At 40.4% G+C, this 23,600-nt stretch overlaps 1 protein-coding gene and 1 non-coding gene across 2 annotated transcripts in view; one reads left to right on the top strand and one right to left on the bottom strand.

Moving 5' to 3' along the window:
- The window catches only part of LOC134651259 (prominin-like protein), a 96,472-nt gene that overhangs the window by 14,567 nt on the left and 58,305 nt on the right, over window positions 1–23,600 (bottom strand). Inside the window, exons 2-16 of the mRNA XM_063506328.1 lie at window positions 18,191–18,329; window positions 17,588–17,713; window positions 17,189–17,376; window positions 16,831–16,995; window positions 16,033–16,154; window positions 14,286–14,451; window positions 13,290–13,459; window positions 12,400–12,512; window positions 10,323–10,427; window positions 9,025–9,166; window positions 7,681–7,887; window positions 6,178–6,366; window positions 5,194–5,328; window positions 3,828–3,986; window positions 2,026–2,147 (exon numbers count right to left, since the gene is read on the bottom strand). Of these exons, the coding sequence (XP_063362398.1) occupies window positions 2,026–2,147; window positions 3,828–3,986; window positions 5,194–5,328; window positions 6,178–6,366; window positions 7,681–7,887; window positions 9,025–9,166; window positions 10,323–10,427; window positions 12,400–12,512; window positions 13,290–13,459; window positions 14,286–14,451; window positions 16,033–16,154; window positions 16,831–16,995; window positions 17,189–17,376; window positions 17,588–17,713; window positions 18,191–18,329 (2,248 nt within the window). The remainder of the gene's footprint in view (window positions 1–2,025; window positions 2,148–3,827; window positions 3,987–5,193; window positions 5,329–6,177; window positions 6,367–7,680; window positions 7,888–9,024; window positions 9,167–10,322; window positions 10,428–12,399; window positions 12,513–13,289; window positions 13,460–14,285; window positions 14,452–16,032; window positions 16,155–16,830; window positions 16,996–17,188; window positions 17,377–17,587; window positions 17,714–18,190; window positions 18,330–23,600) is intronic.
- Window positions 19,550–19,621, top strand: Trnap-agg (transfer RNA proline (anticodon AGG)). The gene has a single exon. It is a non-coding gene; the product is annotated as a tRNA-Pro (tRNA).

The following is a 23,600-nucleotide window of genomic DNA, read 5'->3' as shown; positions in this document are numbered from 1 at the left end:
GACGATGAATGATGACTTAGAACTAACGCGTACAACCAACACACTTAACTGAGCGATTATAGACTTTATCTCGTTGCTATAAGGTTACAAATTGCCAGTTGAGTGTGGTGATGTTGGCGTATGGCAGGGAATGTCGGTGCTGAGATGAGCACAATTTGAGAAATGATGATGTTTGGTTAGTGCTGTAATTATGTCAGATTCGATATTCCTTGCTACTGTACTGCATGTCTCACAAAGTTTATATTTGGAATTAGTTAAATGCTGGTTAAATGTAAAGACGATTAATATGAAAATAGGAATAAGAATAATTGATCTTCTTCTATTACAAATCGAAGTCGCAAGTTGTCATTGTGGAGGATTTGATATAATTTTGTTTGACACACAGTGCGGTATGTAAAAAATAGATCAGTCTAAAACAAGACTAATTAGGAACTAAATTTCTTAGTGTTTTAGTAGACTTGTAGAAGTGTGAATTGAGATTATACGAATGTTTTCTTCAATAACACGAATGTGCCAATTAGGAAATATTAGTTAATATTAGAAATGTACTTCCTTTGGACAAATTGAAGGTATTAAGTTATTGTCGTAAATGGAAAATTTAAATCTAATCAGAATGATTCCAAAAATGTCAATTGAATTTTACTTAAATTAAGGCTAAAATTATTTTAGACGTTTATTAAAGGACGTACATTTCTAATTTAGGCAACATACGATCACTTAAAGCTGATTTTTTATGGAGTTTCCAGCACGGAATAATATAATTCCATGCTCTTTTTATTTCATTATTATTTAAATAATAATATCATGCATATTCAGTATTAGAAAGAGTAAATTGTCGTTTGGGCAGATGTTTTCATAAGATAGGTAATCTCGTCATGTTATATATGTAGGACTGTTTAAAATTACTTTTATTTATGTGGCTTTATGCCTTTCCAATCCTATTTTAATGTCGTGGTCAATCTTTTATGATCATTTTATGATATGGCAATTATTTCATGAAATCATCGGTTGGTCACATTATGAAACAATCAAACCTTACATCAATTTTAAAATGGCATTTCATGATATATTCATCTATCTATGATCTGGTCACGGCATGTATATAAAATTGTCTAATTTTATTTAATTACTCCAATTATTTGAGAAGAGAACCTCCTTTTTAGGGTTCCGTAGCCAAATGGCAAATAACGGAACCCTTATAGATTCGTCATGTCTGTCTGTCTGTCCGTCTGTCCGTCCGTATGTCACAGCCACTTTTCTCCGAAACTATAAGAACTATACTGTTGAAACTTGGTAAGTAGATGTATTCTGTGAACCGCATTAAGATTTTCACACAAAAATAGAAAAAAAAAACAATAAATTTTTGGGGTTCCCCATACTTCGAACTGAAACTCAAAAATTTTTTTCATCAAACCCATACGTGTGGGGTATCTATGGATAGGTCTTCAAAAATGATATTGAGGTTTCATCATATCATTTTTTTCTAAACTGAATAGTTTGCGCGAGAGACACTTCCAAAGTGGTAAAATGTGTGTCCCCCCCCCCCCTGTAACTTCTAAAATAAGAGAATGATAAAACTAAAAAAAATATATGATGTACATTACCATGTAAACTTCCACCGAAAATTGGTTTGAACGAGATCTAGTAAGTAGTTTTTTTTTATACGTCCTAAATCGCCTAAATACGGAACCCTTCATGGGCGAGTCCGACTCGCACTTGGCCGCTTTTTAACAAAACAGAGATTAAATAACAAAATAAACAAATCATAAATCTAGCCCTAAATTAGCCTGAGGCATTGTTCCCAGGACACTGGCCGCGTTCCCTCTCTGCACAGTGAGGCTGACTTTTTGGGCAAAAAATGCGCCAGCTCGTAGGTCGCCAGACACCCAGACTAGTTTTAGTTTTCCAATTATTTTACTCTACTCTTTCTAATTAAGTTTTAGCAGATTTGATAGTCAGCTTTAACCGATCGCCGTCGTGTTGATGTGTGACCCCTTGTAAGTGAACAGAGTAAGGGGTACGTACGCCTCGACGAGGGGTCCGGGGTAGGGGTCCACGTGCTTGTAGAGCCGGGCGAGGCGCTGCGCCACCACCATCAGCGGCACGAACAACAGCACGCACCACGCCAGCGCCATCCAGTACCCGTTCTGCGGGGAAGATAAGATAAGATTGAGGTGTAGCATTATCATTACGTTTAGATCATAGAGAAATATAGTAAGACAAGAGTGCTCACTCCATACATCAGTTCAGACTATTAATTTCAGTGTCTACATCTAGCATCGAGTAGCGGAACTATCAGTACTGCTACTTGACAATAGATGTAGCACCGACAGGAAAGTCTTATCTCAACAGCATAAGACTTTCCGGTCGGTGCTACATCTATTGTCAAGTAGCAGTACTGATAGTTCCGCTACTCGATGCTAGATGCTAATAGTCTTTTTGGTACTAAAACTGATGTATGGAGTGAGCACTCTATGTATTTTTTTCTCTATGGTTTAGATATAAGGTTTTATGCTTGCTTGGTGAGAACAGTTACTGTTTCATTTAATCGTCGCCCCATCACATGGCGACCGTGACAGCCTGATAGGACTCCAGTACCCGTTCTGCGGGGAAGATAAAATAAGATTGAGGTGTAGCATTATTATTACGTTTAGATATAAGGTTTTATGCTTGCTTGGTGAGAACAGTTACTGTTTCATTTAATCGTCACCCCATCACATGGCGACCGTGACAGCCTGATAGGACTCCAGTACCCGTTCTGCGGTGAAGATAAGATAAGATTGAGGTGTAGCATTATTATTACGTTTAGATATAAGGTTTTATGCTTGCTTGGTGAGAACAGTTACTGTTTCATTTAATCGTCGCCCCATCATATGGCGACCGTGACAGCCTGATAGGACTCCAGTACCCGTTCTGCGGTGAAGATAAGATAAGATTGAGGTGTAGCATTATTATTACGTTTAGATATGAGGTTTTATGCTTGCTTGGTGAGAACAGTTACAATATAGACTCGCTCACTTGAATTTTTAGTCGCTATTGGCGACATGTTTCGGGCCCTTCGGGGGTCCTTCCTCAGGCTCGAGTGCTCGCGGCGACTGCAACTCGTGCACTCAAGTGAGTGCGTTCAAGTGAGTGAAAAGTTGTCGTATAAACAGTTTAAAATATGTCTCACGAAAGTTTAATATTATAAACAGTTTAAAATATGTCTCACGAAGGTTTAATATCGAATATAGACTCGATTGAAAATACACGTGTTTCATTTAATCGTCGCCCCATCACATGGCGACCGTGACAGGACTCGCTCGCCCTGCAATCTACCTGCAATGCTACACACATCTCAAAATAAAAGATAGTTTATTCAAGTAGGCATATTACAATGCGCTTCCCCCCTCAATTGGAGGAGGGACTATGGTTAAAGCTTCATACATTCAGGTTCCTCCTTCACTCTCACTGAGCGTAAGCGTGAGCGAGACGGCTGTGCGTGCCGAATCACGGTTTTGCATTCTGTTTTTTATCAAAAACCAAAATTGCGCATTTTTAGAAGCAATTTTCTTCGAAGTTAAACTATCGCGACACATACAAATTTTACGAATGAATACTTACCATGGGCATAAGAATTTTCTTACAAGCGTCCCTTTGTAGCCTTGAAAGCATTGGACATGTGTCTAGCTACTCGTTCAGTCGTCTAGGTACTCGTTCAGTCTTTGTACCTTTGCGGAATCTTATAACTAACTCATGTACTAACAGCAGTAACAGCGCTTTTAACTGCCCACCGAAGGTTCTTATCTCTTTGCCATAAGGTTTACAAATAGTCAGGTTTTACTTACCACGGGCATAAGGATTTTCTTACAAGCCGCGTCCCTGGTTGCGTTGAAGGCGTTGGACATGGGCGCGCAATATCCCACCTCGTGTTCGGCCGCGTATATCACCATGTCTAGGTACTCGTTCAGTCTTTGAGCGACGACCTTCGCGAAGTCTTGGATTAGCTGAAACACAAAAGTCAATGTATAAAAATTAGAAATTAGTTAAGATTTAGACATGTCACATGAATTGATAAAAGGAGAAAAACAGACACTGAATTCCTTAAAAAATGTATTAGATTAGCAAAACGTATCGATCGGTGCCCTGCGGGCTAAGCGCGGTTCCATTTTTATCGACTATCACTATGCCCGTCACTTTCGCACTTACATACTTGTTAGAACGTGACAGGCATGGTGACAAACGATAAAAATGCGACCGTGCTACTAGGGCTGCCCATTGTAACGAAAAAGTCTGAATGAAAGAGGGTTTGTTTGGAAAGCCAATGAAGATTGGCAGTAGCAGCGTGCACCGTAGAGCAGGGTTCTGAAAAGGTTTTGGCCCTAAGACCAACCACACGACATATTAGAAACTAAACTTCGCCCGCTGCCTATTAAAGCCTCTTGAATTAAAGCCCAGGGGCCGATTGCATAACAAACTCCAACTAATATTACAAGCGGAACTCCTTTTCTAATTTCACTTATTAAATAAGGAGTTCCGCTTGTAATATTAGTTGTAGTTTGTTATGCAATCGGCCCCTGGTCATATTTAAGAGAACCTAGGCACAAAGGAAAGAACAGTCTTAAGGAATTACTCCTCAAAAATCCTGTTACCGTTTATGAACTCATCGGTTATCAATATATTAGTGCTGGCTAAGATCCAAAATTATGATTTCGATCATCCAAGCCACCAGCATGTGTATCCGTGGGACACGGCACAGATTCAAATCCATCCAACATTTCTTCGGTCTCAATGATGGTGCAGCCCTACCCAACCCGTCTACCTTTACCCTGCACTAGCGCCATGTTCTTGTTGTTCCTAATTTCTGTTTCTTTTTTTATAATTTTACATATTTGATAATTAAACGTTTTCTTCGGTTGTTGTTTAGTATGTATAAATTTCTGTGTACCTTACTCTTTTTATGTCTATTTTTTGTGTCGTTGGCGTATGTGTCGTCTCATAGTTTTAAGTCAGGTCCCCACTGAAAACCAGCGCCACGGATTGCCGCGGCATTATGCTGAGTGGGGGTCCTATTTTAGCGTCCAATGTTTTTTTTTTATGCCTGTATGTTTTCATTTCAATTATGTAATATGTCGTGGCGTTAAATAAATGTATTTTCTTTCTTTCTTTCTTCTTTCTTAGGACTCTCATATATTTAGTAATACTTATACTTACAGTTTGTATGACATCCAGCCCCTGTCGGTTGAGGAAGGTCTCTGCCTGTGAGGTCTCATGTATGAGGTACCCGATGGCTTCCTTCAGTGAGGAGTGGTTGAAGCGCAGACCGTCACGCAGCCTCATTGCCGTCACCTGCGAAATATACAATTATCAATTCAATTGGTTTTGTTACTTCACTGTACTGAAGTAAAATTAACACAGAGATAGTTTAGAAACGAAATTATTAAATTAGATAATGGACCTATTAAACGAAGCTCAATAGATGATGGACATTTAACATTTAAGACAGAACTGTTTGCTTAGCTAAGAATGTCCAAGACATTTTTATAATAGGTCCTGAAACTATACGGTTGTAGATTCAATGTAACGGACGCTGCTGGTAAATTACATTATGGCAATAGTCTGTGTGCATTGTTGAAAAGGCCCATAAATATTAAATAGGCCCTTATTGCGTTGCAATAGGGTTCACTTACGGTCAACTGCCTCGTGTGTCCGATGGAACCCCGTCAACATCTCCGCTGTGTCTCGTAACTCGATGGAAACTCGTACGAAGCTAGAGCGGTCGACGAGCGAGTTAGCTGTTGCGTGGAGTTGCGACCTTATTCCGTTTACATAGAGTTCACTTACGTTCAGCTGCCTCGTGTGTTCGAGCATGGGCGTGACGATGTTAGTATGATACGCCGTCAACATCACCGCCGCATCTCGTAACTCGATGGAAACTCGCACGAAGCCAGAGCGGTCGACGAGCGAGTTAGCTGTTGCGTGGAGTTGCGACCTTATTCCGTTTACATAGAGTTCACTTACGTTCAGCTGCCTCGTGTGTTCGAGCATGGGCGTGACGATGTTAGTATGATACGCCGTCAACATCACCGCCGCATCTCGTAACTCGATGGAAACTCGCACGAAGCCAGAGCGGTCGACGAGCGAGTTAGCTGTTGCGTGGAGTTGCGACCTTATTCCGTTTACATAGGGTACACTTACGTTCAGCTGCCTCGTGTGTTCGAGCATGGGCGTGACGATGTTAGTATGGTACGCCGTCAACATCACCGCCGCGTCTCGTAACTCGATGGAAACTCGCACGAAACCGGAGCGGTCGACGAGCGAGTTAGCTGTTGCGTCCAGCTGCGTCGCCAATGTGTCCAGAGATAGGTTCGTCATGTTGGTTTCCAGCTGAAATTATTAAGATTTCGTTAAAAAGAGCTGGTGATTCATTTTACATGAGAATTTGAAATATGTATAAATGTTCTAAACCTCAGATGTGACTAAGGTCAGCTTTCCTTGTCTAGGTTCTCTATTACTCCCCAAACCTATAAGCTCAAAACCATGTGTAACTACCGCCTGGGCACCTTTGCCTCAGAAAGGGCGCGGGACGAGTTGTTTGACTAAGTTGTGGCCTTGTTAAGTTTAGTTTTGATTTAGTTTATAGTTAATTTTAATGTATTTATAATGTACCTAATGTTTTTATGATTGTTAGAAAAGAAATTATTTGCTGTGTAACTTGTTTCTATATCCTGTTTGAGCGGTCGTCAATGAAGGCATAACTAGAGTGACCGAGAAAAATGCCCGCAATTTGCGAACTTCGATTTTCGAACGTCCAAAAGAGTCAGTATAAGTTCAGGTTGCGATTTGTTCTGTCATGGCTTAAGAACGTCGGTCTATTACTTATCTAGACTGACTTTACAAGAACTAGAAACTTACAGTATGAAGGATGCGATCAAAGTCGAAGTCCGACAATCCCGATTCGGCCAGCTTTGTTAGCTTGAGATTGGCTTGTGGCTTGAGGATGGTGACTGGCCGGCCGTGGCCGGGGAACGTCGGTCTCAGACCGGCGGCTTTGCGGTCTACAGTAGATCATCGGTCTATTACATATCACAGAGTTAATAGTGGATTACTTACAGCATGAAGGATGCGATCGAAGTCGAAGTCCGACAATCCCGATTCGGCCAGCCTGGTCAGCTTGAGCTTGGCTTGTGGCTTGAGGATGGTGACTGGCCGGTCGTGGCCGGGGAACGTCGGTCTGAGAGTGGCTGCTTTGCGGTCTACAGTAGATCATCGGTCTCTTACATATCACAGAGTTAACAATGGATTACTTACAGCATGAAGGATGCGATCAAAGTCGAAGTCCGATAACCCGGATTCGGCCAGCCTAGTTAGCTTGAGCTTGGCTTGTGGCTTGAGGATGGTGACAGGCCGGTCGTGGCCGGGGAACGTCGGTCTGAGGGCGGCTGTTTTGCGGTCTACAGTAGATCATCGGTCTACATATCACAGAGTTAACAGTGGAGTACTTACAGCATGAAGGATGCGATCAAAGTCGAAGTCCGATAACCCGGATTCGGCCAGCCTAGTTAGCTTGAGCTTGGCTTGTGGCTTGAGGATGGTGACAGGCCGGTCGTGGCCGGGGAACGTCGGTCTGAGGGCGGCTGTTTTGCGGTCTACAGTAGATCATCGGTCTACATATCACAGAGTTAACAGTGGAGTACTTACAGCATGAAGGATGCGATCAAAGTCGAAGTCCGATAACCCGGATTCGGCCAGCCTAGTCAGCTTGAGCTTGGCTTGTGGCTTGAGGATGGTGACTGGCCGGTCGTGGCCGGGGAACGTCGGTCTGAGGGCGGCTGCTTTGCGGTCTATCGCTTGTGACGCTTGCGCTTTGAGGGACTCCAGGTCTATGAGGCGGTAGAGTTGGAGTGTCTGAAATAGAAAGATAAATATTTTTAGAACCACTTATTATTTGGATTGTTTTATAGAATTTTAATAGCGACGGTGAACAGATGCGCATGGACATTTGAGTTTGCAGCTAAGAGAAATAAGTTAAGCATGATTTCTTTTCCAAATATTCCTTCTACCGTGGAAAGAATCTAGACTTTTTAGGCTATATTGTGTGAGATGCCACAATATAGCGTAGAAATTCTACATTCTACAGATTCGGCATAGTTTTTCATCATCATCATCATATCAGCTCTTTATCGCCCACTACTGAGCATAGGCCTCTCTTCCAATACGCCATTTGTCCCGGTCCTGAGCTAGTCTCATCCAGAAGTGACCCGCAATCTTCCGGATATCGTCTATCTAACGAGTTTTTTCGCCATAGCCTCGTAAGACCCAGGGCAATTTTGTCGCTTTTGAATTTGGAACTTTCTTTTATTTCTATACGAGTTAAAAACTAGAATTTAGTTTGTACTTGTACAAATACTAGGCTAAATGTTAATGTGTTTGTTACCACCAGGGGTCGGACAAAAAGTGCGGATGACGTCAAACCACTTATAGGATGATTTCAAATAGTATTTTTGATTTTCATAAACAATTATCACTTATCATTTATCAACCTCTTTATTAAACGATATCGCCACTTGAAATGAGTAAGTACGTTTTTGACTGACACATTGTCAATCAGATGAACAATAAATTGACTATGTTATTGTTTAGCTATTGTATCTTCACGATTATATTTAGCTAAAATTTAGCTATAAAAGTATAATAACATCAAATGATCTTTTTTTATTTTTACTAATCTTACCTACTTTTGACTATTAAACCTATTTATCTGAGGATCCCACAGACTTGTTCTAAGTGTTCTAACTAATTTCAAATAATTATACCTTATGGTAACAAGTTTCGTGAAATTTCTTTTATTCACTACATCACCCTACCACCTGTATTATTAATTCCATGGATTTATTTACGATTATTTTGTTACTTCATTAATACTACTTTGTTACTACATGTCACACGGAAGTTTAAATACAAACTCAAACATCATCCTGTGTGCAAGATTACGTCATTTTTACGTCATCCGCACTTTTTGTCCGACCCCTGGTTACCACTTACTTGCATAAGACTCTGGTTCCTGTGGCAGTAGGTTAGAACCCGCGACAGGTTGAAGTCAGGGTCGCGACGCTCGTTAAACATGAAGTTCTCCAGGTCCACGAAACGGTCCAGCTCTTCAAACAAGCGGTTGCCTTGAGGTTGGCTGCAAGCAAGACAAAAATAGCATTAAAAAAAAAAAACGTTTATTCAGAGATCTTTCTTATAACTAATTACATATATTCTTCTGCCAAACCACAGAGTAGTTTGTTGGCAGACGAGGCTCCTTTATGTATTTGCAAGCTAGGTAGTTGATAGGTAACTTAAACTTAGGTATCTACTTAACCCCTACTTAAATATAGTGTATAGTGTAAACATTAATACATTGCCGCGACGTGCCTTATTATTCTTGTAGATGTCGCTATATATATATATTTGCATTTTAGCTATGAGATCTAAGATATTACTGCAGTAATTAAATCGATTTTTAGACAATTTAGTGCGAGTAAGTCCCGTTGTACAATTTAATATGTAATGTGTAAAAATCGTGAAAGTTTAAATCAGTGTAATTTGGTGCGAGGTTTACTTTTTCTGCCAAAGGAACATTTTTCTAAGGGCGGGCGCCAAATGCCATGACTGTCATGAGCTTTTGGAAACTTTATTGAACTATGATTTATAGCTATGACTATACCTAAAAACCTTGCTTCCAAGACCAAGGCAATACATAGTTAGCAAGTTTTTGAGTTTGTCCTAGGTAACTCTGCTTTTTCTATAGAAGAGCGTCGTTTAAAGTAGCGCTTTCACACCTGGTCGAAGCCAAGTCGGCGTCGCGTCTGCGTCTGCCTGGGTCTACACTAAATACGTAATATACTATAATTGTCTTACAATACAATACAATACAATACAAATCCTTTTTATTGCACAACCTCAGAATAAATGTACATGGAAACACAAATAATACATGAAGACAGAGGTAAACAACAGGCGGTCTTATCGCTAAAGAGCGATCTCTTCCAGACAACCTTTAGGTAGTGGAGAAATGAAAAATGATATAATTAGGAGGTGCAAAAAAACTAAATTTAAACTAGAAAGAATACCTTTAAATTTTAATTCTACAACAATAATACAATACATAAACATACATACTACTAACATTATTTATACCTACATATATATACACAACACATATACATATATTATAATACATATATACAATACTATAATTCTTGCCAAAAGTGATAACCAGTAACGCGAACAGGCATACTAAGGAAGGGACAGATAATATGTTTTAAGATTTGATTTACGTGAGTGATTTGTCTTACGTGAGTGGATCGCAGAGGAAACGCTGCGAGCTGACGCCGACCACGAAGTAGATCGCCATCACGAGCGACACCACCCCGCCCACTATGAACATCACGCCCATGCCACTGAAAATTAACAACATTTTAAAACAATTATCTATAGAAATATTATTTATTATTATTAGGAACATGCTGCGGGCTCAGCACGGTTCCATTTTTATCGACTATCACTATGCCCGTCACTCTCGCACTTACATACTTGTTAGAACGTGACAGGCATGGTGATAAACGATAAAAATGCGACCGTGCTACTAGGGCTGTAATGTCCCACTGCTGGACAAAGGCCTCCCCCCATTTAGTCATTTAGTCATTTAGTCATTTATTCAATATTGCATTGTCATGTACATAATAAGGTGTTACAATTTAAGAGGCCAGTTCATGACACCCTGTAAGGGCACACAATAGTAGGTACTTATATTTACAGTTATATAGGACTTTATACGATTCTATCAGGTTATATAACATAATCATTTAAAGTTACCAATTATTTAATAAAATAGCATCTACATAGTCACATAAATTAATTCAGGATTATAATGTCAATAAATAAATTGGAATATTAAATAGTTAATGGAATTATTTTGTCAAAATATAGTATAGTTTATTTTCCGGACGTCTTTTCTAATCGTATAGTTAATAGTAGATTTATTGTTGGTACTAGTTATAGGTCAAGCTATAATTGAAAAAAAAAAAAAAAAATCCTAAATTAATTCAATGTCATACTTATTATCTAGCGTATTATCTTCGAGAAACGATTTGACTGTGTAATAACAATTTTCTATTAACAGGGTTTTTAGTCTAGTGTTAAACATTTTGTCATCTGGTTCGGCTTTGATAGCATTAGGGATATTATTAAAAATTTGTATACATTTGTACTGCGGTCCTTTTTTATACATAGCTAAGGTAGATCTTGGCACTAACAGCTTATTTCTATATTGGCTTCTAGTTTTATACGTATCGATTTCCGTCCAGTCTTCCCGATCATGTGCAGTCTCTGACCATTCCTTTAAAAAGGAGTCTAGCTCGTCTCGCCATGCCTGCCGTGGTTTGCCAACTCCTCGTTTTGAGTTGAGCTGCCACTCTGTGGCGATCTTGGCCCCCAGCTCACTCGGCATTCGGCAGACATGACCAGCCCAGCCCCACTTTATGGGAATGACTGTCGATTTTATTACAGATATTATTTAAGACATCTAGGCGTTCTTGATAGCTCAGAGAGCAAATCGCTGGGATAGCGATCCAGTGATCGTGGGTTCAAGTCCCACCCAAGACAGTGAACTTTTAATTTGTTACGAGGTTAAAGAACCTTAAACTGTAGTTATAAAGTTTATTCTTTATTCAGTAGCGCCAGGGAACCACATAAATCTTTAGGCGGCAGGATTGCATTTTTTGAGAGGTCGCATTTTCGGCCGGCACCGATGGAAACCCACGCTACGCCGCTAGTCGATCGCAGCCATGCAACAATATGTGGTGTAACGTAATAGGCTAATTTTTTTTTGATGGTATCAATCGATCGGGTTTGTTTTTAGGATCAAATGTCTATATGGGACCCATTGCATTAAAGTAACACAAAAGTCAGAAATTGTAGTCAAAGTCCGACAGTCGCACTTCACTCGCGAAACGCCCTATAGGTACAAAACGGCCAGAGGCCGTGACGTCATCGCCCATCTTGTAGTATGGACAAAACAAGAAAATTGCGTTTTTGTCGGTGAAATATTGCGTTTATGTATATAGTTGCTATACAATATTTTTTTGGATGAAATGTAAGGAATCGAATGGTACCCTTACTTTTATCGTTTTTGGAAGTTAAAAAAAACTTAAATTTTGAAACTTTCAGGTCCTGTAATTTTGTAACTTTTCAATATTTTATTTTAATATCCACATTATTGTGATAAATTGCTCGTTTGCTATCTATTTTACTAGATTTTGTTATAAAATTCAACATGTGTCATCATCCCTATTGCCGTGACATTCTTAGAGAATTCTTAAAGAATGTCACGGCAATTACCATAAATATATTACCATAAATGGTAAAGTTTACCACAAGAGACAGCGCGAGCCGGCGCCCTTGTTGCAGCAGTCGCTGGCGCCGTACACGTCCGGCCGCTTGCCGCACACGCCGCACACCAGCCCCCACGCCACCACGCAAGTGATCTAACAACACACACACACACACACATTCTTATTATCGCCCTTAAGATCACCCACACTAGCATCGGTGTCTAGTCAACGCTATAGCTGCTGCTCGACGCAACGTTGGCGCAGCTGCACAGCGACACCATTTTCCATAGCACTGACTAGACGCCGACGCTCAAAAGCTCCGCGGTGACATACGTGTCGTTTACGTATACGTGACATACGTGTCGTTTGGGCGTATTTTTTTTGTTGTCCCAAACACTTTTTTTTTCAAATTTGGGTTTTTTTTATGTTATTTCTACTCAGAATCACGAGCTCTTTCTATCCTAATAGGAGAAAAAAAGTGTCCTAGGGTTTTTATTTCCATTCCGTCACCATTTTTCATAGACTTTGTATGGTGGTCGCGTAATGGAAAGATCGAAAAATGTATGGAATTTTTTCGTGATTCTGAGTAGAAATAACATAAAAAATCACAAATTTGAAAAAAAAAAAAAGTGTTTGGGACAACAAAAAAAACGCCCGTTTACGTATACGTGCCATACGTCGTAGTATTTATGAACATTTTCCTGCTTGCACCGTCACAGTAATTTGTTAGGGTTCCGTGGCCAAATGGCAAAAAACGGAACCCTTATAGATTCGTCATGTCTTCCACCAAAAATAGGTTTGAACGAGATCTAGTAAGTAGTTTTTTTTTATACGTCATAAATCGCCTAAATACGGAACCCTTCATGGGCGAGTCCGACTCGCACTTGGCCGCTTTTTTTACTTATTTCGACATTAATATAAGAATCATACCAGTAACAGGCAAGCGGCGGCCGCCCGGCCCGCGTGCCGGCGGTACGGGCCGTACGCGTCGTAGTACTCTTGCACGTGGTCCGCGACGCCCGCGCTGTGCTCTTGTATTTTTGCGGACGCGTTGTTGGATAGGGCCGTCACGCGGTCCGCCATGCTTTTGAGCTTGCGTCCTGGTGAAAATAATACGAATTAGATTAATGTAGCTTTTAATAAACAATCTTTCATTACCAACACTTCAGCTAAAAAGATTTGAATGTTTCCGATACACTTTTTGGAAGATCAAGAATATTTTATATCAATAAGCATACACACCTGTCTCAGCTAAAGCCTCTTTCACATTAGGGATGTGATCGTCCACGGATCGTTGGATTCCAGCCTGGATGTTGGCGAACACCTGTTGTCCTTCCTCGACGTCTGCCTTAATATGGCTGTCCAGAAGTTAAACAACCTTCAGAAGTTCCATAATTATGTTGTTATACATACCAGTCTCGGCTAAACCCTCTTTCACATTAGGTATGTGGTCATCCACGGAGCGCTGGATTCCAGTCTGGATGTTGGCGAACACCTGCTGTCCTTCCTCCACGTCTGCCTTAATATGGCTGTCCAGAAGTTAAACAACCTTCAGAAGTTCCATAATTATGTTGTTATACACACCAGTCTCACCTAAAGCCTCTTTCACATTAGGGATGTGGTCGTCCACGGATCGTTGGATTCCAGCCTGGATGTTGGCGAACACCTGTTGTCCTTCCTCGACGTCTGCCTTAATATGGCTGTCCAGAAGTTAAACAACCTTCAGAAGTTCCATAATTATGTTGTTATACATACCAGTCTCGGCTAAACCCTCTTTCACATTAGGTATGTGATCGTCAACGGATCGCTGGATGCCAGCCTGGATGTTGGCGAACACCTGTTGTCCTTCCTCGACGTCTGCCTTAATATGGCTGTCCAGAAGTTAAACAACCTTCAGAAGTTCCATAATTATGTTGTTATACATACCAGTCTCGGCTAAAGCCTCTTTCACATTAGGTATGTGGTCATCCACGGAGCGCTGGATTCCAGCCTGGATGTTGGCGAACACCTGCTGCCCTTCCTCGACGTCTGCCTTAATATGGCTGTCGAGAAGCTCCGTCACGTTGTTCAACAACTCTGAGACGTCTGGCATCTGTAGGTATTTGAGGTAGATTTAAAGGTTCCGTCACACAGGAGCGGCGGGCCGTGTTTTATATGTAAAAGCGGGGCATGAGCGTTTTATATGTAAGAGCGGCGCGCCCCGCTCACGCCCGGAAAACGCGCCTGTGTGACGAAGCCTTTAGCAAGGCTTAAAACTCTCCGTAAAACCAACCGATATGTATTCAGTCAAATATGCTCTGGCCGAGGTCGATACAACACATATCACAAATCTATAAAAAAAGGGATGATCGAAACTTCAAGTTCCTAAACACGAATATCTTCTTCAGTTTTTTGGATAGATTTTTGACCATGAGGGAATTTGAGTGAGGTTTAAAAATTAGGGTGAGGGGCGATAAAACAGAAAGAAACGAAACTGTATAGGTATGAAACACGACGCTAAAAGCAGAAGGCTTGGATAGATGGCTTACTTAGTATTTTTTTATCTCCAGCTCTACAAATAATAATGTATACATATTTTTTGCGGAGAATCGCGCAAAATTATCTACAGTCAAAGAATTACACAAACAATTATAATGGCTTCTTCATTTAGTCATCGTTATTATTTAAAACGTGAGGCATAAAGGGTGACAACCCACTTGAACAAGTGATTGCAAATTATTGTAAGAAATATAATATGTAATAAACCCACAACTATTTAGACACAAAAATAGACTTACCGTCGGAAAGTATTTATCAAGCATCTGATCCAAAAGAAGCGTGAAACGGACATCAAAGTAGGGTGGTTTAATAAAACACAGAAACACAGGAAGCTCCCACAGTAATCAGTAATCACCATACCAATATTATGTATCATTGTACATTTCATAAAGTGTATTGTAACTTGATGGAATGAACATGGCAATATGTTCATTAGCAAAAAAGAATTGAATTAAATATTTAGGGCCGTATTTCATAAAGCTACAATTTACGTTGAGTGTTGATGCGAGGCTAACATCAACGCGCTGGACTAACGACAAAAGGTCTGTCTGTGTAAAATTGGCGGTAGACTTTCATTTCATTTATCCACTGCAATCCATGGTAAAGCTTTTATAACTGTACGTGTAGGCTTTGCATTACCTTTATGAAATTCAACCCGTGCAGTAAAACAATATTAGAAAAATGCACACAGAAATATACAGAAAGTAATACGAATGATATGATGAGCTATCGAAATGGTCTGCAACTCAGCAATGCATCTCCTATGGTTTTTATGTACGATTCACATCAACCCGGCCTGTCCGGCTAAACGGGATTTGAAGCTTAAACATAGTTATTACATAACAGTTTTGAATGATTCACGGTTAGTTTGACTAGACTTATATCGACCGAGATATGAACCGTGATTACCTTTTGTATTGTTTTCGAGCTCCCGATATTTCGACGCAGTTACATGCATCTTGTTCATTATCCGGGTCGATATAAATCCAGTTATTACATATCATTTTTAAACATCGTGTAAACTCTTTCAAGTTTGGTCCTCGCGATGGTAGCCGATGCAACCCAGCCCGGTCGATGTAAATCATACATTAGTTTTATACAATCGGAATTTCGTATAAAGGTATAGTGGACTGACCTGGCTGTAATGTATCTCGGTGTCGAGTTGTCCAATCTTGTATTTCTCCTGCAGACGGATGCATTGCGGCTGTTGGCACTTGGCCAGGGTCTGGAGCAGCTGAGCCTTCACTTTGCGTAGACCTGCAGACAAATGTATCGTTAGAAACAAGGTAAAAACAACCTAACAGTGCACTCCATTAAGTTCGCCTTTTGTACGTTATTGTTATGTTTTGTGCAATAAAGTTTAAATCGAGAAAAGGATGGTACGGCCGTGCCTCTTTGTTTTGCTCGACTTGGCGGGGGCACTGCCGTGCTGCCGTACTGTTTTTTTCTATCTGCATAAAAAAAAACAGTACACTAAAATATTTTATAGGAATAACTTTGAAACCTATTATAAACAAAGTAATAAAATCGAAAGTTATTCGCAGTCAGTATAGTAATAAATAGCGCGAATGCAGCATTGGCAGGGTCGCCATGTGATTGTGATGTCGACTAATTACTTTAATGTTGGGTATATTCTGCATGGATTGAATGACTCTTATAATATTGGCGTTATTCATAAACGTCTATCATATCTAACAAACCGTTGCGTTTATCACATGGCTGTGCTATTTACACGGGTGAGGTACACCCACTTCAAGTATAATATAGTGTGGTGTCACGCAGAAACACGGAACGGATTAAGTAAAAATACACGACCAGGACTCCTCCATTCCTATTTTTAAAGACTTGGTACCTAACTGTTATGGTGGTTTTGGATAAGCAAAACTTGTTTCTTCGGAAATATTTATAAGAAGACAAAACCATAAAACAGTACCAGAGTTGAGCAGTTCAGCGTTGTTCCGCAGCATAGACGTGATGTTGTGGACGCTCCTCAGATCTGCCTGCACTGTGTCCAGTTGCTGCACCATGTTGTATAGCGTAGTCACGGACACCGCGTGTGAAAACTCCCCTAGTTTTCTTGACACTGTCGTGCCGCTATCTGAAATTATAAAAGTTAATTTAGTTATTGAATGCTTGAGTCTGTTAGTTCACTTTGTTCACCGTCACTACGAGGTGTTTTTCTTTATGATCAAAACATATATTAACGAAGCGATCGAGTATAAAGATATGTTTAAAATAAAAGAGGAAAGGTCACCCCTACACTTGTGCAGATGTAAAGAGGTAAGACTCACTTGTAAGGAGGTTGTCGAGTGTCCGCTCGAGTTCGGCGTAGTTGTTGACGAGCAGCCACCGCACGTGGGCTTGTGTGGCGTTGAGGTAAGCCTTCGTGTCCTTGATGCCAGAGCGGAAGGCGTTGGGTGCTTCGCTCGCGCTTCGGTCGAGCTGTTCGTCGGTCGCGAACGCGCAGACTACTCCGAACCTGACAATTATAGAAAATAACCAATTAGTACCAACTACGACCAAAATGAGAAGACGGGTTGCTGGATAACGTATTTAATTTATTTACACTATACTGATCATTATGAGTAAATCTTCTTAGTAGTACTATAAGAGCGAAGTGTATATTTTTGTACGCTTCGTTGTGCAAGATAGTATTACAAATGACCGTTTAATTGTATGTAGGTACTTACAAGAAGAGTGTGAGCAACCCGATGAGCACTATCGCAAGCAGGCCTTTGAGGCACGCGTCGTATTTGCGGTCGAATGTTCGCCTCCGTCGACCAGAGCGGCACCAGTAGCAGCAGCACCAGAACAGTCTGTAAATGAGATTATAATGTTAAGCCAGCAATCATCAGTAGGCACGTCTGATCAAAGTCTGGCAAAGTGCGGCGAAGCCAGGGGGAGGGGATATGGTGGGTGTAGGCCCCGCGTAGTGTGCGAGTAGCACGCGCCAGTTCTCCTGCGGGCGATCTCGAGCCCGTCTGACATTTACACGATACAACACACTCACCCGACGACTGGCAGCGCGACGGCCAGTAGGCCGTCCGACAACAACGAACGCTGTAGCCCCGCGTAGTGTGCGAGTAGGACGCGCCAGTTCTCCTGCGGGCTCGCAATCTTGTGCCCGTCTGACACTATACAACAACACTCACCCGGCGAGCAGCAGCGCGGCGGCCAGTAGGACGGCGACAACAACGAACGCTGTAGCCCCGCGTAGTGTGCGAGTAGGACGCGCCAGTTCTCCTGCGGGCTCGCAATCTTGTGCCCGTCTGACACTATACAACAACACTCACCCGGCGAGCGGCAGCGCGGCGGCCAGTAGGACGGCGACAACAACGAACGCTGTAGGCCCCGCGTAGTGTGCGAGTAGGACGCGCCAGTTCTCCTGCGGGCTCGCGATCTCGAGGTGCCCGTCCGACACTGACACGATCCCTGTAACAACACAAATGTACAACATAAGTTCTGTGTTTTTTTTTATGATATAGGAGGCAAACGAGCAGATGGATCACCTGATGGTAAGCGATTACCGCTTACAACCATCCAAGTGGTGATGATGATAATGTTGTCGCGTAGGACTTTATGGATGCGCAGGAGGTTATCGTGGATAACGTACAGCAGTGTAAATATAGCTATAATGATAGGTTGACTACAAGTTCCGAATATTTCGGGCCGACACGAGCCAAGTCTTGTCCAAATTTTATTAAAAAAAAATTGATCTGTATGAATTGTATAAATGTAAAGTCAACTTCTCTATACAAGAAAGTTTACAGTTGCCACGATAACTACTTCTCATATTAAACAATGCAAATGTATGCATTCTGACGCCCAAAGAAATTAATCGTGTAAATGTAGATGGAAACACTCTCTACTATACAACTGTACCCAAAGTTCACATCTAAAGCTTTCTTAACACATAAAGTTCAGAAAGTCATATTCCAGTACAAAAGCTTAGTCACTTGCGTCATTCCGTAACTAGATCGTAATAATAGTTAACTACTTAATACAGTCCGGCTATCTCGTGTCTCCAATTGCATCTCATCAACCGCTCTGCCACACTAAACTACACCTTACGTGTTGTAGATAAGGTATAGAATGTGTTGGGAGTAGTGTTTATTAGGCAATGCCCCGTTTGTAGCAATTATTTATATCGGACAACACGAGAGTTGTGCTTACTCACGACTTGGTCGTTTCATTGGTTTATTGCTTAAGGTTTATTTATAGGATGAGTAAACGTTTTGTGCTAATTTAAAGCTATAAATTAAAAGTTCTAACCTTATTAATGTCTATTTTATGAATTTTTATATTATTTTGTAGGCATCTATGTAATTTATGCTATTATGATTTTATTAGCGTCAGTAATTAATCTGAATAAAGTTGGAATTCATAAAAACATAATAAGAATTTATTTGAAACGAAATGTTAACATGTCAACCGCCTTAAATATCGCCGCCTCAACTCTAAATACATACCTTCATATACATATATTACTTATCAGTCATTATCATAATACTCCGTTACATAAATTAACCTTCAAAATAAAAATTAACGAAATAACACAAGTTCCCATTAAAAAATGTAAACTAATTTCGATGTTACGTCACAGCAAAGCAGCGCGTAGTACTGAATACGATATTTCGTCCGCTTTCTCAACCGGCTCGTTGGTCTAGGGGTATGATTTTCGCTTAGGGTGCGAGAGGTCCCGGGTTCAAATCCCGGACGAGCCCAACAATCTTTTTTTTTTCTTTTTCTATTTTTTTATATTAGTATTAATTTTGATAGCTTTTTCTTAAAGAAAAACCTTAAAACGTAAGATGTCAACCGTTCGACCGCACGGTGGCTGAGAAGCACCCACTGAGACGGGGTCATTGCCCTGTCAGCTGTCACGCCTCAAGGAAACGGTTCAACAAACCGGCACGTCATCTTAAACCAATAAATATCACTTCACACCATACTTTAAAGTGTTAATGATGTTCTAAGAGCGAACAGTTAGAAATTAGATCTAAGGCGCTAAATATTATAGGTTACTTGTAATTAACAAAGTCTGTTAGCTTCGCATTGACCTAGTGCCCAAGATAATTGCTAGCTAAATTGATCGATGCTCAGGTTGCCGTGAATCTAACGTTCAGTCAGAGAGAAGTAAATTAAATAAGAGTTCTAACCTCCATACATACAACGCCGCGTCCCAAGGTCGTCCGTTTAAAACGAATCTTCAGCCTGCAAGTAGCTACTTCCGAACCTCGACAATACTGTAGGTACTATTAAATCGTATTAAAAACGAAAAAAAAAGATTATAAGACCTAGTTTCCTTTGAAAGGCGCTGGAAGGAACTAAATGACCCAGACCATTGCAGCCTTTAGACGTATTATCATGCCGCGATCAGAAAGGGATTAGAAATAACAGATTTCTATACACTTACGTCAAAATCAATATGGATTGACAGCTATCTCAATCCCTTTCTAATCGCGATTCAGTAATATATCCTGCCAACAATGAACAATCAAAAAGAACAGGGTTGTATAACTCGTAGCTTACATAATACAGACAAATGGCTCCAGCAAACTATTATACAGATTGTTTTTCAGTATTTAGCCATACCTTACTAGGTGAACAATATGTACTTGTACACCCAGCTGGGAAAGCGCGAACTCACTTAACGAATGAATTTCATTCATAAAATGGGGATGCACTTTTGTAGCTGGACAAGTTTTACGATAGCCTAATTCATATGCTGAGGCAAACGACGGAGCAACCCTGAGCACCAACGGAACGGCACAAAATAATCGTGTTCGCAAAACTTTGACCCAGAATGTACGCTATTGTTCGCACAGTCGAGGAAACAATGTACGATCCGTAAATCGTAACCAAGACCGTGTGTAAACACGAATTAAATGCTAATTGAGACGCTCATTAAAACCAACTACTTAATGAAAGAAAGAACAACGATGAATGACTAATGCCTATTTTGAGAAAACTGCACTAAATACATATCGGTCCCATAGAAAAAGAACCAAATTAATTTTAGTTTCTATAGTTCGTTTTTTTAGCATTAGAAAGAAGGTAAGCGATCTTGACATGTATTTTAATTGAAAAACGCTTTTTAAAAATCAGTAACTTCTTATGAAAGCAGAAGAATATAAATGATCGTATTAGATTCATAATTGTTACATATTTGCCGTGACTTATTTTTAAAAAATGTTTTTCAATTAAAAGACATATCAAGATTGTTTACCTTTTTTCTAATGCAAAAAAACGAACTATACAAGTACGTATAATGATGTTGTACCAAGTTGTTACATTATGTTGTGATACACAGACTTATTTAAGTCTGTGTTAAGAATAAAACAACCTAAACATTTTTTGATTATTTAATTAATTCATTATGTTTTAGTGCCTGTTAGTTGTAGGTATAATAACAGAAAACAAACGTAAAATTATGCCTGGCAATCGCAACGCCTATTTCAATAATAAACCGGTCTTAAAATAGTCAAAAACATTCAACATTCAACTGACTCAATTCACTTTAACGACCAGCCGACTTATGAATAAGTATTTAATGGAATCTAATTTGATTCTATTTAGTTGATGTATTGATTTAGATACCGGACTTAGGAAGCCAAGAGCTGGGTAAGCTGTGCTAGTATCGACTTCTGATTCAGAAGTTCCGACTTCTTTCTGGTAATCTTGATTAAGAAACTTTCGTGTACGTGTAAGACTTTCTGATTTTATTCTTCATAGAAAGAAAGTACCGCAATTTTTAGAATACTAATAGGATAATAGAATGATGATTAGTTTGTTACAAGGCCAAATCAAGTTATACATATTTATAAACCAGAGCCACAGATTTCGCCGGCATAACCTTTTCAATCATACGCCAAATAAAAGTTCTAGGAATACGCAGTTCAGCTAACCTTGAATCTTGGGTGCCATGTTTATCATTACGTTCACAATGGCAACAAGAGCGCGGTAACCGCAATTTCGAGGGCCTTGGCCGTGACGCGTCACAGCGCGTCGCCGTCACGCTCCGTGGCCCGATGGCTGTGATTACGACATACGAGTATGTATGTACCATGGGTTCAGGAAGAGGCACCAGTAGGTAGCGTCAGAGGATGCGTTTTAGGCGCAATTTCGAGGGCCTTGGCCATGGGGCGACACAGCGCGTCGCCGCGTGCGAATGGATTCCTAAAGAGGCCACTGGCACTAGTGACGCTCGGAGGCCGGATGGTTGATCTTATGATTACAACAAATGTAACTATAACCATGGATTCAGGAAGAGGCACCACTAGCACTAGTAGGTAGGTAGTGAAGAGGTGGTCGAATACTTGTGATTACGATTTGTGTACCATGGGTTCAGGTACGGACCAGCGCAGAGGACATGTTTTTGAGGTCCATGGCCGTGGATATGTCAAAGCGCGACACCGTCATGCTCCATGGCTTGATGGCTGATTATGACATGTGTAACTATAACAACGAACATATAGGTACTGGACACGTTTTCGAGGTCCTTGGCCGTGGGCCCGTCACGGCACGGCGCCATGACCCGCTGTCATCACGTCATGCTTCGAGGCTCAATGGTGGATTATGAGTTATGATAACATAACAATTACATATGTACATACGTTACCATATATTGCGGAAGAGCCACCAGTAGGTAACAGTAATTTAATTAACTTATTAAAAAACATAATTAACTTTAAAAAAAGTTAACTCGAATTAGTCTGCCGAATCCAGAAACAGGCGAGCTTTTCCTTTTATTTAGATGCTAATTTGAAAGGAACATTTTCTTACCAACCTGTCTCCCCCCTAAATAGCAATTATATTCGTATTTATTTCTGGATAATTAACAATGTAGTACATCTCGCTCGCTTGCCAATGTACGCGAATTTAGAGCCGCCATAAAAGAAAAAATCACCAACTGTCACGATGACACTTCATATATTTTGCGCGCGCCGTAACGCATCTGTCGCATAGTTATTAAAAATTAAGTTTTATCGAGTAATTACTAGTTTTTCCCATGCAGTTATACCTAAAAGGTCTATATACAGTGCAATGTGTACATGAAAAATGAAATTTGTAAATATCGCAACGTAAGTACCACGGACTGTGGTAAGTACATTGTACAGCCTTGTACATCTTTACGGACAGCATTTGTGTCAGCTAGTAAACAAAAGTAGTTTTCATTTTCTAAATTCTTGCAGCTAGAAGGTGCTAAGAGTGCTCCCGTGGGGAAACTTGGACTTCTGATACAAGTCATGTACTTAACCTCACTTTATTATAGAGTACCTATACAAAGTTTTTATACATTCTCGTGTGACGAGTTTGTCTATGTCCGTGGGACATTGTTCGAGGTGTTGGCTTAAAGATATTTACATACTTAACCTCACTTTATTATAGAGTACCTATACAAAGTTTTTATACATTCTCGTGTGACGAGCTTGTCTATGTCCGTGGGACATTGTTGGAGGTGTTGACTTAAAGATATTCACATATCGCGTAGCGACATTTTGTGCTTCGTTCTATAGAGAACATAGACTTAGGTCCGTGGGACATTGTTTGAAATGTTGGCTTGAAAATATCCACATGTTGCGTGGCAACATTGTGCTTTGTTCGTGGAACGAAGGTCAGATCTTTTTCAACTCACTTTGACTATAATATAATGCTTATTGCATAGCAAGGAGCCCTTCGTCCGTGGGACGAGCACGAGTA

Source organism: Cydia amplana, chromosome 9 (assembly GCF_948474715.1).
Source record: "Cydia amplana chromosome 9, ilCydAmpl1.1, whole genome shotgun sequence".
Taxonomy (NCBI): domain Eukaryota; kingdom Metazoa; phylum Arthropoda; class Insecta; order Lepidoptera; family Tortricidae; genus Cydia; species Cydia amplana.
The sequence above is the reverse complement of the archived record's forward strand: the minus strand, read 5'-3'. Positions and strand labels throughout refer to the sequence as shown.